General features: G+C 43.3%; 2 protein-coding genes across 2 annotated transcripts; one reads left to right on the top strand and one right to left on the bottom strand.

Annotated features, from left to right (window-relative positions):
• Positions 1-820: 820 nt before the first annotated feature.
• LOC310662365 (T-cell-interacting, activating receptor on myeloid cells protein 1-like) lies at positions 821-10514 on the bottom strand. The gene is made up of 5 exons (XM_083409212.1): positions 10029-10514; positions 9429-9713; positions 6764-7051; positions 3907-4167; positions 821-2492 (listed from the first exon to the last, which is right to left on the bottom strand). The coding sequence occupies exons 1-5, from the start codon at positions 10111-10113 to the stop codon at positions 2353-2355; spliced, it is 1059 nt and encodes a 352-aa protein (XP_083265338.1). The 5' UTR covers positions 10114-10514; the 3' UTR covers positions 821-2352.
• A 3128-nt stretch (positions 10515-13642) lies between these two features.
• On the top strand, positions 13643-17910 carry NDUFA3 (NADH:ubiquinone oxidoreductase subunit A3). Its single transcript, XM_083409227.1, has 4 exons — positions 13643-13726; positions 15065-15139; positions 16798-16875; positions 17691-17910. The coding sequence occupies exons 1-4, from the start codon at positions 13711-13713 to the stop codon at positions 17780-17782; spliced, it is 261 nt and encodes an 86-aa protein (XP_083265353.1). The 5' UTR covers positions 13643-13710; the 3' UTR covers positions 17783-17910.
• The last annotated feature ends 90 nt before the right edge of the window (positions 17911-18000 follow it).

Here is an 18000-nt window from a genome sequence, read left to right as displayed (position 1 = left end):
ATTTTTATCAAATATTACTATCAATTGATGTTCCAGTCCCTTGTCATTCATTTTAATGCATTAATATTTTTGGTTGAAGACCTTCTCCGCATGCTATCCCTAGCACAAGTTTGCAATGCATACATCCCAACTTTAGAACGCTGTTTCCAAAGAGGTATTACTGGTGCTGTCATGTCATTCTTTTCATTAGTAGGTTAATATATATTTATTTTTACAGGACATACCAGAAGGACTTCATAATTATATATGTTACAAAATTTATATACCGTTTGGAAAAAGAAACTATACTGCTTGATGGTAGACACACACATGTGAAAAAAGAGAATAAAATTATCAGTAAAATCAGTTAAAAGAAATATTTAAAACATTCAGAAAACAAACTAAACACATATCAACAGTCTATAAAATTGGATAAGCTTGTCTAAAAAAAGAGTTGCAATCAGAATCTGGTTCAGAAGAAATCGGACTAGGCAAATCTAAGGCAAGTTTCTTCTGTCTCTGCCCTTTTATGGAGGAGAAATCTTGAAGAGGGTGCTATAGGTCATACAAGACCTGTGGATAGATGGGGAATTCTCAGATGGTTCAATTCTAACCTTTGGAAGAAATGTTTGGGAGTTCTGGACACTTGAGCTTAGGAAGGAGGAGGCAGTGTTTTTTAAGTGTGCTTAATAGAACTGAGGCTTTCAAATTTAAGTGCTACCTCACAAACTGGCACAGAGGTGCAGGTAATGCTTAAAACAGCTTTCAGCTCAATATCCCACCTGAAGCAGAGTCCAAATAGTGCCCCTGCCTCCAAGCCCAAGACTTACTTTAAAAAAAAAAAAAATCCCACTGTACAATTCAGATATTAATTCCTGCCTTCACCTTATACCACTACAGGTCACCTCCAGGTGACCCTCCATGCCCCCTACTCAGTTAAGTCTACCTGCACAATACAGCCACTCCATGAGGCTTTGTCAGTGGGTTCCCTGCAGGAGTGTGGTCCCTCAGCAGCGGCCCTACCATGACAAACCCTTGATACCAGTTGTGCCCTTCCCCACGCAGTGGTGCCAAAGCAGGCTACTTCACAGCAAGGCTGGCTGTTAAGGCATGTATTTCTTAGTTCTTATCTTCCATCCTCCTCCCCCAAATGCCCAACACGCAATTGTCTAAGTTGGCATGACACACCATTATTTTGCATCTAAAAGGACAGAACAGGCATTTTTCCTTCCTCTCACTTGCACAGTCGTGATTTCAACCAATCATTACAGTATTCCTATCCACCAGTGTGCCCTAACTAGCAATTTATACCAGCCTCCTCAAACAGTAAAGGCAAACCTGGCCAACAGATTTTACCTGAGAAGGCAGTCATTTTTAATATGCTGCAGCTGCCCCTTCTCTTGTTCTGCCCCCCTACCTTCAGGCAGAGAACTCTCCTCTTCTGGAGTTGCTCCCTTTTTTTCTAAATTGTTCTTATTAACAACATGATAAAAAATGATCACATAATTCATATTGTGCCAACATAGTGGTATGTGGTTTATCTAGCATTCCAAAAGGAGGCAAAGGACCAGTTCTGAACAACAAAGAACACACATTTCATTCTGTCCCTCCCTTCAGTTAATATTCATTCAATCATTTATTGTTATATCCTGCCCTTTGTCTATTCTGGAGCACTGGCTGACAAAACATTATAAAACAGGAGTTGAACAACATTGAAAATTAATAAAGCATCTAGAGTTACAGCAAAAAAATGCAAAAGAACAGAAGCTGTACATAACTACAGGATCATGCATGAAAGCAATACACTTCATGATGAAAACACTTAAACAAATAAGAATTTCCGCTCCTCTCACTGGCCTGAGGTGCTAGTATCTTTGTCACTCTGGAAATCAGTTGTGTGAAGGCCGAGATTGTGGTTACTCACTGGTGAGGCAAAGGCATTCTGTGCATGCCCACGAGCAAATTCTTCTTGATAATTACTGGACATGATCTAGGGCTGAATTATGCTGGTCAAAACTGGTTCCGAGTTCTGCCTCAGGCTCAGCAAGGGGTAGGGGACCTGTGGCCTTCCAGATGTTGCCAGACTACAGCTCCCATCATCCCTGACCAATGGCCATACTGGTTGGGGCCAATGGGAGATGGAGTCCAACAACATCTGGTGGCCTGCATGTTCCTTATTACTGTAGGCCAAAGCTCCTGTTTCAGAGGAGCCATGGTGTGGTGACTGTGAGGTAAATTGGTTGAGGACTTGCAGTCTGACAATCTCTGTGCGCAGTTCCCAATCCATCATTATGTTCCTTCCCATCAAAAGCAGCCACTGGAACCTGCGGTTTCAAACCAGACTTAGCGGGATCCTGCTGATCCAAGATCCCTTCATTTGGCCCAGCTCTCCTGATGCTTCTCATTCCACCATGCTTCAGCTATGAAGAACAGGGCTAATAAGAGGACACAGGCCCCAATACCAAGTCGCAGTGAGTTGGCTGCAGTGAAATCCGTGGCCTGGGAGTGTGAGTCTGGAGAAATTAGAAAACGCATATCAATGTAAAAATAGTTTCCGGTATACAGCAGGTTTTCTTCTTTCATCAATCACAACGCAGCCTGAGAACTGTCCCCATGAAGATGGATTTGCCCCTGAGCAGGCAGCAAATGAATGGGGCATTAGCACTACATCAGCCGCCTCGAATCCACTTGCCTGTGCTTGGTTTCCTTGGCAGCCATTAACTGGCAGTGCCATCCTGTTCAAAGGGCTTCTCCCAGCTAAGTGTGCTTATCACTGCAGCCTGAATCATCTGTGCTAATATAATCTGAAAAGGGCAACATTCCAGTGGCGACAATGACACCACCAGAACCATCGCACAGCAATCCTTTACATACGTGGAAAGCACTTGTCGAGTGCAGGGGGGCGGAGGAAGAGAACTGGCGTGACGTCTAGATGTGAAACATCACATGAAATTATTCCAGTGCTGTGTTCCTTTATGGAAAAGCAGCAACTAATAGCGGCTTCTTACTGTGTGTCCCCTGTAAGCCTTTCAACCACACCCATGCCCTTGTGATTGCCACAGATGAAAATTTGCATACAGCTGTATATTGCTTTTTCCTGCAGAATTTTCCATGTAGGGAAAATAGCGACGTTAAAGGAGACATGTGGCGTGACCTATCAATCAGCTTGCATACCAATGACCAGCTGTGGGTAGCACCAAAGGACGGAGTGGTAAACCTTGTTTTGCTGCTATATACAGTGGTACCCCAGGTTACATATGCTTCAGGTTTCATACGCTTCAGGTTACAGACTCCGCTAACCCAGAAATATTACCTTGGGTTAAGAACTTTGCTTCAGGATGAGAACAGAAATCGTGCTCCTGCGGCGCAGCGGCAGTGGGAGGCCCCATTAGCTAAAGTGGTGCTTCAGGTTAAGAATAGTTTCAGGTTAAGTACGGACCTCTGGAACGAATTAAGTACTTAACCCAAGGTACCACTGTATGTGTTGTCTGTCCCACCTACCCCACACCCATCCAAGTTATTTTCTGTGGGAATATGCTTGTGTTTGATTCTCCAGCCAGTCATTCATTTTGTGGGCATCCACTCAACCTCTCAATATCTTCCATACTTCCATATTCAAATCCATTTTTAGATTGGAAGCTCCTTGGGACCAGGGACTTAGCCTCTTTTACTCTGTAAAGCACCATGAATGGTACAATTATCATCATCACCTAAGTCTGTGCACTAGACCTTTATAGCACATTCAAACCACTTCAATTTCCCTCAGAGAATTCTGGGCACTGTAGTTTATCCCTTCCAGGGTTACAATTCCCAGCAAACTACAGTGCCCAGAGTTCTCTGAGGGCAGAATGTGTGTGGAATGTGCTTCAAAGGTACACCGGCTAGCTCTCTGCTAGTGTACACTTCTCACATCCCCCCTGGACTCACCTTCTGTCCACGCTTCAGTGTCATTGAGCTGATATTCCTTATATTGGCAGCTCAGCTCTCCTATGGTGATGTTAATGGCCTCTTCTGTGAGGTTGAAGCTTGCAATCACCCCATCTTGCCAAGCTCTGGTTTCAGCAAAGAGCTGCCCACCTTGGTAAAGATAAAGCCAGCCCTCAGCAGCAGAAGGGACTGAGCAATTCACTCGGTATCTTCCCGCAGAGTCCACCAACACCTCCAGGTAATTGGGGACCACAGTTGCATCTGGAAGAGAAGAAGTGTGAAAACGAAAAGATATAGCTTAAGGGATGCTCAGTGTTGAACTGGCTTTCTTTCTTTTTCTTTTTTAAAAAACACATTTGTAATCCTTGTGGCCATAGATACATATTCTAAGTAGAAGATTAGTACTTAACAGCCACCGCAAAGATTATGGGAATTTCCCATAATTCAAGGTTGATGGCTGAGAATCAAGCAGGACTCTCACAATGCCCCAGGATGCAACAGATAAATGGAAGGGCAAGGAATGCGTAAGCAAAATCAATTGCAATTCTTTAAAGAAAGGAATGGGCATGATTAAAATGTGACCAGTCCAGTCTTTCCCTAACCTATCCTTCCCTCCCCCGCAACCTGTGGCACTTTGTGCAAAATTGGGAACTCAACACTAAAAAGTGTAAAATGCACAAAATCTCCATTGTAGGATCAGGATAGTTCAGACATCTTAGTAAAATCTGAGTACAGTTCAATTAATATTAATGTTTCACTTTTGGGTTATAGGGCTACATTCATCTGCCTTTTACTCAACAAAGGCCCATTAAAATTAATGACCATGCCTAAGTTCCATTGCTTTCAGTTGCCTATCCTGAGTAAAAGTTAGCTGAATACAACTCATAATTTATTTTTAGCTGTCATCTGCTTTTCGGGCTTGGGAGTCCTGGAATGTCAGTGGACAAATGAGGTGACTGTAGCTTTTGTCAAGAAATGCTTTCGCAAGACCTATTTTCTTGATTACTGGAATTCTCTGGAGTTTTCTATTTCCAAACTATGTAAAAAGTAACAAGTCCATGAGTTTTAATGCTGAAACTCTTCCTGTGCCTTGATTGTGGGAAATTGGGAAAATATTTGCAGATAGAAAGATGAGAAGTCCTCTGCTGGCATTATAATTAGGAGTTAAGTATGTAAGCTGGGGGAGCACTGAAGACGACTGTTGCTAGCTCAACTCCCAGGTTGCATTCCTTGTCACTCTCCAACTTGTAGAAGATGCACTAGGTGCCCTAAAGCCCTAAACAGCCTTGGCCCAGTATACCTGAAGGAGCATCTCCACCTCCATCGTTCAGCCCGGACACTGAGGTCCAGCTCTGAGGGCCTTCTGGCGGTTCCCTCACTGCGAGAAGTGAAGTTGCAGGTAACTAGGCAGAGGGCCTTCTCGGTAGTGGCACCTGTGGAATGCCTTCCCATCAGATGTCAAGGAAATAAACAACTACCTGACTTTTAGAAGACATCTGAAGATGTTTAAGGAGGTTTTTAATGTTTGATGTTTTATCGTGTTTTTAATATTCTGTTGGGAGCCACCCAGAATGGCTGGGGAAACCCAGCCAAATGGGCAGGGTATAAATAATAAATTATTATTATTATATAAGGTGGGGAGGAACTTCCATGGGGAACCTCCATGGAAGTGCACTCTCCATTGGTTGGAGGGCAACAGGGACAGTAATGGGGGTGTGTGGAGGTGGAACCACCGTGCTCATCCCTGGTACCCCACACTCATGTACTGTATTAATTTACTTAACTCTCAGTTATAATGTCTGAAGAGAGGTGTCTAGCTAGCCCAATGTTGCCCTTCCTCCAAGGAGTTCAGGCTGATGCTCATTGTACTCCCTTTTATTCCCATGGCGCCCTCGTGAGGTAAATTATACTGAGACAAAGTGGGTGGCCTTATTATCAGTGAGCATCATGGCTGAGTGCGAATTTCAATCCGGGCATTCTTGTTCCCAATCTGCCACTCTATCCAACACATCACACTGGCTTTCTGACTGAATATACTGCATAAATCTCAATCCAGAAAGGATGATGGCCCATATCTGCATCAGTTCAGTTCCCTTCCTCTCAACTTCTGTCTCCTGTCTCCTGTTATGTGCTGAGTTGAACAGGATCCAAAATGCAGCAGTCTGATTGGTCTGCAGGAGCCACCCAATCCAGCTCCAGGTGGGAGTGAATTCACAACCTGATTGGCCTACAGAAGAATCCCGGAATTAGCCAATCACAAGGGGCCCATTGTGTAAATAATGTATATAAAGCAGACATTTTGGGGGAACTGGCATTCCTCACTACTATGAGATGAATAAAGAGCATGAAATCCACACTTGACTCCAAGTACAGTGGTACCTCAGGTTACATACGCTTCAGGTTACAAACTCCGCTAACCCAGAAATAGTGCTTCATGTTAAGAACTTTGCTTCAGGATGAGAACAGAAATCGGGCTCCAGCAGCACGGCAGCAGCAGGAGGCCCCATTAGCTAAAGCGGTGCTTCAGGTTAAGAACAGTTTCAGGTTAAATACAGACCTCCAGAACGAATTAGGTACTTAACCTGAGGTACCACTGTATATTTCACTCCCAAACCAGCAAGTCCCATCCCTAAAACCACTCCTCCACCTAACAAGGTTCTCTCTCTCTTTTTTTTCCTGGCAGGGATCCTTTAGCAGCTCCACAACAAACAGAAGTTCAATGGGTTCTGGTTTTTCCCATGCCAGAAAAAGAAAGAAAAACTCAGCCAATTTAATTTCTGCTTACCATATGTCTGCTGAAGGCACAGAAAAAGAAAGTTGGAAATTCTGCCCCCAAGATAGCAAAAGGTTTCCTCACCGATAACTTTCAGCTGCACTGGGTCACTGGCATTTGACCAGATGATGGGCTCTATGGTGCTGTGGTAATAACAGGTGTATCGACCTGCATCGGCCATGGTGACATTCTTCAAGGAGAATTCAGCGGTGTCAGAGTCCCCTCGAGGAGTGACCTCTATCCGAAAGTCCCTGGCCTGGTAGAGGACAAAGTTGACCCCTAGTAATGGAGCCTGACAACAGACAGTCCAGTCCTGCCCTGCAAGGACCTCAGTACTGGGACTCGCAGAGATGGATGGCTTGGGGTAATGGTCTGTGAGTGGGAGAGAAAAGCTGTTTACTGGGCCTCAGACCTTATTCTCTGCTGTTAATAAAAATAATAATAGGTTGCTTCTTTTTGCATAGTAATACAAGGTGGCCGGAAAAAAATATCAATATCATTTTTAAAACATTCCCCATAAAACAACAAAAACCAATTCATATCAAAATACACAAGCTGCATACAGTGGCACCTTGGTTCCCAAACGCCAAAACCCCGGAAGTAAGTGTTCCGGTTATCAAATGTTTTTTGGAAGCCGAACGTCCGATGCGGTTGTCGACTATTGTTTCCGGGGCGCCTGCAACAATCAGAAGCTGCACCTTGGTTTTTGAACATTTCAGAAGTCAAACAAACTTCCAGAATGGATTAAATTTGGTGCTTTTGTTTTTGCTGTTTATTTTGCATTTTTGTTTTTGAGGTTTTTTTCGGTTAATTTGTTTTTGGGACTGTGTGGAACCCAGTTCAGTCACTGATTGATTGATTGTGTGACTGTGGAAATTGATAAAAGCCCCCTGCCCCATCCAAACAATGATTATAATCAGTGCAGGTAAGAATTTATTATTATTATTATTATTTATCATCTACAATACTGTCATATTTATTTTATAGTGCAGTACATTGATTATTGCTTTCCTTTTATGGATCAATGTTCTTGTTAGATATTAAAATTCATGTTAAATTGCTGTTTTAGGGTTGTTTTTAAAAGTCTGGAACGGATTCATCCATTTTGCATTACTTTCTATGGGAAAGTGCGTCTTGGTTTTGAAATGCTTTGGTTTTGAAACAGACTTCCAGAACGGATTAAGTTTGAGAACCAAGGTACCATTATACACACTATACCTTTAAAGCATGTTTGAAACACACACACCCTCAGAGAAGTCTGGGCACTGTAGTTTGTTAAGGGTGCTGGGAATTGTAACTCTGTAAGCAGTAAACTAAGTAAATTGTAACTCTGCAAGCAGTAAACTAAGTAACATGCTGGCCACATGACCCGGAAGCTGTACGCCGGCTCCCTCGGCCAATAAAGCGAGATGAGCGCCGCAACCCCAGAGTCGGTCACGACTGGACCTAATGGTCAGGGGTCCTTTAAGCAGTCAACTAAGGTGCCCAGAATTCTTGGAGGTTAAGAACGTGCTTCGAATGTGCTTTAAAGGTATATAGTGTGTTTGCAAAATGACAACAGTAAAAACAGTAGCGACAAACCTTTGGGAAGAGAAGGGGTTCAAACATACTGCCTTTGTGTGCTTGTCTGTTTATTTACATTTATATTATAAATGTGCTCAAAGCAGCTTACAGCAGAACAACAAAAATGCAAATCAGTACAATCTATGTTTAGAATAGCTCAAATACTAAATCACTTCAAAATATAGTATGGCAATCCAGCAAATAACTCTGTGTGATTATATGAACATTGCAACATTATAAAGCCATCATAAAATGAACTATCAATCATTAAAGGTATCAATTAATTACAAATATAATGCACCTTCCAGTGCAATTGCATGTCAACAATAATATAACCAGCAGCTGCTGCAAGGCAGGACCCATACTAAATAGTACAAAAACTAGCAATGTATGTGAAAATTTTTATAGAGGCTAAAATGTTTATGTTTATGTTTCCATAGTGACCAGAAGCTTGAACATATGTTATAAAATACATAGTAATAAATAGATCTATATACTGTAAAGTGTACAAATGATTTGTAAATGCTAAAAGTTGCACACATTTCATAGCAGCTTGATCGTATAAGTATAGGGTATAGTATAAGCAATCCTAGGGTTGCTATTTTCCTGACACTCACAAAGTAAGTTGACCTTTTTTTAAGGAAGACTCAAAATTGTTCAGCTTTTGGGGAACAAACCCTTGTTGAGCTTTTTTAGGGAAACCTCCCTCCAAAATAGTGATTTTAAGCTTTTGGAGCTGTTTCTGTTGCTTTTTCCTTCGTGTTGCCATACACACAGGTTTTCCCTGTCATTGCAGATTTGGCAAAATTCTGCCGATGCCATTTTTACACCCGAAAACCAGGACATGTCAAGAATTTTCCTGACGTATGGCAAGCCTAAATAATCGTAACAAGTGTTCAAAAAAATCAACCCCTTCTCATCAGCCTTCCTCACAGGGTATCATCTCCATCAAGCTCAAGATCCTGACTGATGAAATCCAACACTGTTGGGAGAGCCACAGGTTCCTCATCCTTGCTAAAGGCCAGCATCATTGCCCTAAGTCCTTCACTACCATAAAGTCCTATTCCTAGACCAGTCCCAGTCCCATTGGTTCTCACACCAACCCTCCTTGCATGCACCACTTTGGGCCTATTATTGTGCATGACCTTCCTAGCATGGACATTGAGTTGTATGGCCCAACACTTACCCTCTGTGATGTTTGCAGGGCTGCTGAGCGGGGAGCGAATAGGCTTCCCTGCCTCCCAGATCTCATAGCTGCAGCGGAATTGGTCCCTGGGCCCAAAGTTGTGTACCTCAAAGGTCACTTCGGATTGGGTGGGCAAGGCTTTCTTTTCAGCCACGGCCTCCGGGCTCCTTCCCCGGTACAGGTAGAACCAGCTGCCAAAATATGCCCCTTGAGCCGTACATCGGAGGTGGTGCTTCTCATCTGCATCCGGAGCCTGGAGCCAGAAGATGGAGGGCTTCGGCAGAGCTAAAAGAGAGAAGGGCCGATTGCCAAAACCCAGGAATGCTGATTCAAGGTCCCATGTCTACAGTTCCCAGGATTCTTTGAGGCGTGTGGGCTTTGAATGCGCTTTAAATGCATGGTGTCTATGCAACTCAAATCCTCACTCTCATCTAACTACCCACCCACCCGGGTTTCCTCAGGCAGCAAGAAACATCTTCAGATAGCCCTAGCCACTTCTCTTCCCCTTGCTGATGCTACTGCAGTCCCAGAGTTCGATGCCCCTCTGATTTTACCAGCTGAACAGATTCTTCCCGCCCCATTGAGCTAAACTATACTCACAGATTGTAAGCAGTAAGAAGGGGAGAGTAACAGGCATCTTTAAAACAAGCAGAGTCTTCAAATAAGAATCCGAGTGTCTGGACATCCCAGTATATAAATATGATGCCCAGGAAACGATGATCCATCATCAGTCATATGTTGGGTTGGGGTAGAGAGAGAGAGAAAAGGAAAAGGACAGTTCCCTTTCTGACAAAGGCAGCAATAAATGGCTTCTTGTTTGATGTTTTCAGTTGCTCTAAAGACAGGGGTATAATTCTCAGAGTGGTTTAACAGTCAATTCCTCTTCACAGGGAACTCTGGAAATTGTGGTTGTCTGTGGGAAATAGGGGCCTGCGGACTACTGTCAGCACCCTTAACAAACTTTAGCACCCAGAATTATTTGGGGGAAACCAAGACTGTTTGAAGTGCTTTAAATGTGTGGTTTGTGTGGCCTAGAGGCAGCGAAAAAATGGAAGCCAGAGATTCGGTAAAAGTACACTGGCTCCTTTCTGTAGCTGCAGTATCCTCCTCCCCAACTTGCTTCTGCTTCAAGGTAGCTTTATAAGGAAAACTTCATGCCATATGCGTCTGCAAGAATTTTGCCACACATCGTAAACACTCAGCCTTTTGTTCCTTTGTCTGTTGTTTCAACAACAGCACGGCTGCACATCCCTGAAGGCAACATCTTGGCAGCAGTCTGCTTTCAACAAATATCTTGTTCTGCCTTTGTGCACACTATTGCCAACTTTTGTTCACACAATGCAGTATGGACTGCTATCTAAAAATAAACCCATGCCTACCTATGTACACACACCGACTTTCATATTTCATTATAGATCTGTGGGTGCGAAATGCTTGTATTTAATAAATGTTAGAATTTAATTGGAACTGGTATGTTAGAACTGGGAAATAGGTAGAACAGTGGTTCCCAACCTTTTTTTGGCCATGCCCCACCGAAGCATCTCTAAAATCCTGATTCCCCCCCCCCCCACCGTGACATATACTATAATTCTTATTATTCAAAAAGTAAACTCCTATTCACGTGGAGGAAGCCTAAAAGGCCATTAACTGTTAATAACTCATTCTCAAATTGCCCCCCCCCAAATCAAATTACCCCCCTGTGAGGCATGTGCCTCATGTTGGGAACCACGGTGCTAGACCCAAGTGTACACTGGGATAGTAAGAGGTGTGATGGACCCACCAATAAATTTGTGTTATTAGCACACATAAAAGTTAGTTAAGTAGGAATACTTCCTGGGTTGTGTATTGGACAGTGTAATCCTAGCTAATTTGACAAGTGTTAATGAAGTCAGGCAAACTTCCTTGGGTGTTAGAACACAAATGAATGGAGTCCTCCCTCTGTAGATAAAGCAGGGGGGAAGTAATTTAACCAGGAGGCAGAGAGAGCATCATTAACTGTGAACCCAAAAATTTGGGATCCTCTCCAAACTTTTGTAGGGTTTTGTAATCATTCTGTAGCATTTTGTAGAACGATCCATGTATTTTGTTTCGCTCAACAAACATCAAATGGGGGTTTGTAGTTAACACCCAGAAATCCAACATTGTCCAATTCACTCCAAACCTGTGTCAATATTTTATAGTCATTTCAAACCCCACAGTTTGTAGCGCCCCCACAATTGAGTAATTGATATTCAAACGAGGGGTAGCTTCATTAACTACAAACCCCAGAATTTGGGATCCGTTCCCAATCTCTGCCAATGTTTTGTTGCCGTTTTGTAGCTGTGAGCCCCTCCAGCGACAGTTTCAGGGGGTGTGTGTGATCCATATATATATATATATATATATATATATATATATAGCCTCCCTTGTGCCCAATTTTCTGAAGGAAACACAAACCCCATGCAGCCGTCGGTAGAGACTATGGCAGCATGTAACAATATCAAACGTGTTATGAAGCATGTCACATGTCAAACTTGGACTTTGCCTAATGGCTGGGCGCCAGACCAGGCCTTCAACCTGGGAATAAGCGAAGTGATAATAAGGAAGGGCCTCTTGGTTACTTGAGCCAGCTGTGCAACACATCTGGCAAACAGCATCAGAGCTCTCAAGGTGCAAAATGTAGACTCTCCCAGTATCTGCCTCCCTTCCCAAGTGGTTTTGCCTGAACTGGCAACTCTCATAATGGATAAGTAATAGAAAGGGAGGCATGTGTGCGTATAGAAACTAGCCTCCTTTAAGATGGTTTTTCCCGTCGCCCTTTGGTTTCGGGCCCTATCCACCACTAGCATGTGACCTTCAGAACAGAAGTTTGTTCTGAAGGAAATGTGACCTACTGGCTGAAAAAGATCCTCCACCCCTGTTTTGCTTGGCTCTAGAATATACCCCTGTAGAATATAATATTTTTATCCAACAGACTGGTCATTTCAAAGGGGAACTGAACGTGACAGTATGTCAAAAACTGGAGTTTTGCGGTCAAACAAGGTCGAAAGCTTCCTTATCTTAGACCCAGAAAGTCCCTGAGGTGACTCAAAAGGAAGCAGCTGCCAGTGTGTTAGTAGGGCTGACAGTGTCTTTGGTACTGACCGAGGAGGTGGAAATATCGCTATTTGGAAGGAAATTGGCCCCGAATGGTTAATTGCAGAGAAGTTCAGAGGCTAATTTTTTAAAAGGATGCCACACCCACAGCTCAACCCATCCCCAGGGCTGTAAAGGGGATTATGCAGTGGTCAGGGAAATACACTCTGCACATGCTCTGGGGCAGAGTGTCCTGTTGTAACTTTTTTCTTTTAAGTCATCAAATAATTCCCGATACATTAGCAATGATAATGTCATGCAGCTTCACATTTTTCAGGACATTCAAAGTAAGTATAGCATCTGACTCCACTACTTGCCTTCCCCCCACCCACCCACCTCCCATCAATCAAATGCCCATTGGGTTGTATCTAAGCCAACACAAGAACAGGCCTATTGAAACCAATGAATGTGATTAACTTAAGTTTATTAACTTCAGAAGGGTTTCTCTGCAGCTGACACACCGTACATTTAAAGCACATCTCCCACCCCCTGCAAAAGAATCTGGGGGCCTGTAGTTTAACCCCTCACAAAGCTACATTTCCCAGCACCCCTAACATACCACAGTTCCCAGGATTTTTGGGATGTGTGTATGTATTTCTAGCCACCTGGATTCACAGCCAGCCACCAAAGGGCAAACGTGACCAAGTGAAAATAAATCCCCTATGCCTTCTTTTCCCTAGCAAAGCACCTTCAGGATGACGTGATTGGCCGTCTGGCGTTATTCATGTGCACGTGTGAACGCACTGCAGCAAAGAAACGCGGGGCGGGGGAGCCGAGGGTTTGAACTATTGTAAAATTTCACGCATGCACTGGGTAACTTACTAGGGTTCCTCACCACTCCCCGTGTTCTCCATTCATATTACAACCCAAAGCAAACACCTGCATGAAAACGTCCGGAGACGTAAGAAATCCATTAACGATGTGACAAAAAGCCGGCGTGCATGATCCTGTATTGCAAACGTCCAGTCTTGTCGAAGAGAAACAGGTTATAACAGTTTGAAAGAAACAAAGTAGCGATAATAATAATAACAACAATAATAAGTATTATTAAAGGGTGCAAAATCACATTGGAAATGCAGAGAGAGAGAGAGAGAGAGAGAGAGAGAGAGAGAGACTATAAAACTACAGTTCCCACAATGCGTTGCGCCTCCTCCGCTTTCCTTTCAAGATGGCGGCGCTGAGCAGTAAGTGCCCCAACTTTGTCTCTTTTTCTCTCTCTCCCTACTTATTTGGCTGGTGGGTCCGTGCATTTTGAGTGGCGCGGGGTTCGTGGAGGGGTTTTCCCCCTTTGCTTAGAGGGAGCCAGGGTTATGACAATGAGTGTTAAGTGGGGATCCCTTTTTGGGCGGGTTGTAAAGATAAACAAGGACATTCAAATTGTTAAGAGGATGACCTTCTTAAGTGGGTCGGTGGAGAAGGAACGTGGCGGAGTCTTTAGGGCACGTGCAAACTGTGTGCACGGGGGAGGGTTGCCAGGTGGTACACGAGTACTTTGTGTAGTTTCAGTCTACCACGACCATAGTGTTGGAAGGGATCACAAGAGGCATCTAGCTCAACCCATTGCAGATACTGAAAATCCGCTATAGAAGCATTTCTGATAGGCAGCCTCCTTCCCTCTGCTTTTAAACCCTTAACGAAGGAAAAGCGACCTGTAGGTGCCCACTCAGTCCTGAGCACAAGACACCTTACAAAACCTGTTCTCTCAGCTATCTTGTAAGCCAAGTATGGTGGCAACCCCTTTCACACTTACCAGGGGTTAAGCCTCATCGAACTTGGTGGGACTTAACTTCTGAATAGATTTTTGTAAGGTTCCACTGTACATCCATTATTTTTACTTACTTAAAAAAACATGTCTCGACTTTCCCATTAATAATGTGTCAAAGCGGTGTGCAGTATTATAAATGATCGGAAAAACCAAGAGCAAACCTTGGAAGCAGGAGCAAGGATAGCTCCGGGGAAATAAAAGTGTTCATCTGGCGTGTAGGCACCAAGCAAGTATCTTGTTGTTTGAAAGATGCAGTGCCTACATAGAAAAGGCTCCAATTCTGGTCACCACCTTAGAAAAGTTGGGGTACCTAGAACAGAGCCTCTATAATTACAGTCTTAAGTGTATGCCACTGTTGTTTCAATTTTTCAGATGGGAAAAGTGAGATGCTGAATGACAGATCTGCTCATGGTCTCCCAGTTGAGTTAATGCCTAATTAGTGCCTCGTGCAACTCCTGGTTCCCAACCCTCTTAAATTATGAGTAAAAGATGCCCCAAAGTCTGTCCTTTGTAGATCTGCCTGCACAAGCCAACTCCCTACATTGCCACTAGCAAGAAGACACTGTTTTTTAAAAGGAGATGCTGCTCCTGCCATGTTGGTAAGCTACAGGGGCAGGCAAATATTAGATGCGAAAAATTCCTATCCTCCCAAATAGATAGCCTTCTCCTGTTCTAACTTATTAGGCCTCCAAACATGGTCAGAGAAGCAAGTGTTCAAAACAGTTCTAATAAGTGTGCATACTTCCTTATCCCACAGAAATTATCCCATTTCTGAAAAATGCATGGGGAAAGGATCCAGTTGTCGTTCTCTCTTTCGGCATTGGTTTTATGGGTGAGTTTGCATTACTGTTCCCTGCGGCCCAGGAATCCACTTTCTTACTTAATACATTTTTGCAGTTTTCTCGTGGGTGCTGTGTATGGGGTCCCAGAGTTTGTTGCATCCAGACACTGACCAGGGCCAGTCCTGCCTAGCTTTAGAAAGGGTGCTAAACTATGGGTCTTCAGACCACATCCTTGGTATGTTATTGACCTAGCCCCCAATTTCTGGCCTTACACAATTTGCAGCATACAACCCATACTTCAGTGGCATCACTGTCAAATTGTACTTTTTCAGAAACGTACCGAATTTATACCATGTGTGGACTAATTCGTAGCGATTGTTTTCAGGTATTGGAGATACCAAGCAGACTTTCAGAAAGGTGCAGCCAGATCAAAGAGAGTGCAATGGGGATGTTTTTGGGACTGCATCTGTACCAGAAAACTGGAAGAAATCCTTTGTGTAGGCTAGGGACAGGGAACCTTTGGCCCTCCAATGACACACAATTTCTAGCAGTAGGGTTATAAGTTTTTGGTGTAGCAAATGAAGGCCTTTGTGGATGATATCATTAAGAGCTAAGGGCTAAAATTTGTTGCTTTGTGATTTTTAAATATTTTTTTTCAAAAACAACTAAAAATTCCTTCACATAGTAGCATTCGCACCATAGATGCTAACTTCCTCCCCTTTTCCCAGAGTTTCCCAGAGATGTTGGGTTGATTCTTTTTAACTGGAACCCAGTGCCATATATGTATTGTATTTTAAAAGTAGATGCCTGAACTTTTGTGGGCATAGTTTTAAATGGAGCTTTGCCCCAGAGAGCATTTGTTCTCCTCATGTATCTTTTGTCTTAAGTCAATTTCCCGTACTCTTTTCAAGCCTAGTGTATTGCCAGTCCATTCTGATAGGAGTGCCTTATAAATGCTAGATAGCATTCTTTTGGAGTTGGTGTTTGCCCATGACGGTGTTAGTGGCCAAGTATTAATGCCTGATTTGAGTTGTTGAGCAAGAGCACACTTGGTATAGTTGAAACCAATTAGGACAATTATCATCTAGTATTTGGCATAGCTTGTATGTCAATGGTTTATTATTTTTATAATAAACCATTGACAGCAGGTCACATAATCTATAGATACCCTTTTTCCCCAGCTAGAGAATAGCCAGTGTTTATCTCTGTATTTAAAATCGGTGTGCTCTATTATGGGTGTTCCCCTCCCCTGATATAGACAAAGGGTAGCCAGAAGATACAATTAGGATTTGTTGGTGGGTATTTTGTGTAATTTGAAGTAGATTGGCAACTATTTCTTACCCCCAGTTGCTTAAAAATGACAACTTTGAGATAACCTCCTGCCCAAGTTATACTGTTGAAATGTAGAGAGCCAAGAAAGCGGGTAACCAGAGGTAACTCTTCTATGGAAGGGCTCGGTTCTGGAACTAGAAACCAATTCCTGGACTCATAATTCTTGACTTCAAAGCCTTTTGCACTGAACTCTGGTTAGCGAATCTCTTGAGTTTTAGAAAACAAAGCAGGTCCTTGAGGCTAAAGTCTTGCCTATACTGATCTAAAGAGAGCAGTACTCTTGAGTATATTTCTTTTGTTGTTAGTGGCTTGGTGTGCAATTTATGTTTTCAGCTTCTTTCTGACTCACATCTGTGTTTTTCCTTTCCGATTTCAGCTTTGGTGGCACCGTGGGTCAGTCCCTTAACAAAATACAGTTCCATGATGACCCAGGCTGTACCATATACATATCCAGGTAAAACCGCCTCCACAACACCTATCCCTTTAAAGGCAGTTCCTTAGCAGAGGAGCAGCCTGGAATATTTGACTCCATGTTTAGTGCAGCTGATGTCAGACAGGAATCTATGGCTGAGCCACTTCTTTGGATAAAGGCAACTGAAGATCTAATAGAAGTGATATGTGATGTTGTTGTTGGGATACTTGACAAATAAAAAACTAAAGCATACACACCCAAATAAAATAACCCAAATAATGCCAGGTCTGGAAGGCACGTACTGGAGAACTCCCAAAATACCTCAATTGTCATATTGTTCACCTTTTAACAAAACAGTCAAATTTTCACTACAATTGGCCTCCTTGCAGGAGAATTGAAAGTTGGCCAACACATTCTTGAAAATGAATCCATGGTAACTAAGAGGCAGTGTACCGCTGAATACTCTACACTCTGATTTGTGGGCAGAGGGTCTGCACCTATAAAGCAAGCTGATTGGCTGGCAAAACCAGAATGGGCATAGTTTTCCCATCACTGCATCTCTATGCTAGGAGGAAATGGTTCTCCCCTAGCATTTTTCCCTGTAGCACAGCTCTTGTCAGGAAGAAAAATGTCAACGATGGCCACACACACTTTCCAAAAACGAGGGTGGAGATGCAGTGGCGAGGTGGCTCTCTGACAAGCCAGTGGGCTACTTTGTGTTGAGGCACCATTTTGTTCTGTAGAGGGTCTCTTAGTCAAATGCTTGTTGTGTCCTTCCCCACCAGAAGTATTTGTTTGTATCCAAGCTGCAGTTGGGAGATATACACACTTGATTTCTGTTCATTTCCTCTCTCCAGTTCCAGTTCGGGATGATGGCAATATGCCAGATATTCCCTCCCACCCTTGTGACAAGGAAGGACCAAGTCTTGAATGGCTAAAGAACTTCTGAGACGGGCCCTTGTGATGAACAGGCCTAGAGAACCAACACTGAAGGGGCAGCCCAGGCCTGCACTGCTCTCTGCTCTTTTGTGTACATGTGTAACATTTTCAGGATATAATAAACTTGCTAACTTAAAAGCAGGCTTCCTCAGCCTTTCTCTTTGTGACCCCCCTCCCCCAAAACAAAGCATTGCTAAAGGGGCTGGGACACTTAACCAAGCTAAGGTA

This window comes from Podarcis tiliguerta (assembly GCF_965153285.1).
Source record: "Podarcis tiliguerta genome assembly, chromosome: 13".
In the NCBI taxonomy this organism is placed as follows: domain Eukaryota; kingdom Metazoa; phylum Chordata; class Lepidosauria; order Squamata; family Lacertidae; genus Podarcis; species Podarcis tiliguerta.
This window is presented reverse-complemented; position numbering and strand designations above follow the sequence as displayed.

Bases quoted from the DNA above. Each gene is read 5' to 3' on its own strand.
- LOC310662365 (XM_083409212.1), bottom strand. From the start codon at position 10,113: ATGTCCAGACACTCGGATTCTTATTTGAAGACTCTGCTTGTTTTAAAG. The intron at 9,714-10,028 runs GTGAGTATAGTT...TCTCTCTTTTAG, and splicing joins CTTCTTACTGCTTACAATCT to CTCTGCCGAAGCCCTCCATC. The intron at 4,168-6,763 runs GTGAGGAAACCT...CTTCTCTTCCAG, and splicing joins AGTGCAGCTGAAAGTTATCG to ATGCAACTGTGGTCCCCAAT.
- NDUFA3 (XM_083409227.1), top strand. The intron at 15,140-16,797 runs GTGAGTTTGCAT...TTCCGATTTCAG, and splicing joins TTTCGGCATTGGTTTTATGG to CTTTGGTGGCACCGTGGGTC. The intron at 16,876-17,690 runs GTAAAACCGCCT...TCCTCTCTCCAG, and splicing joins TGTACCATATACATATCCAG to TTCCAGTTCGGGATGATGGC.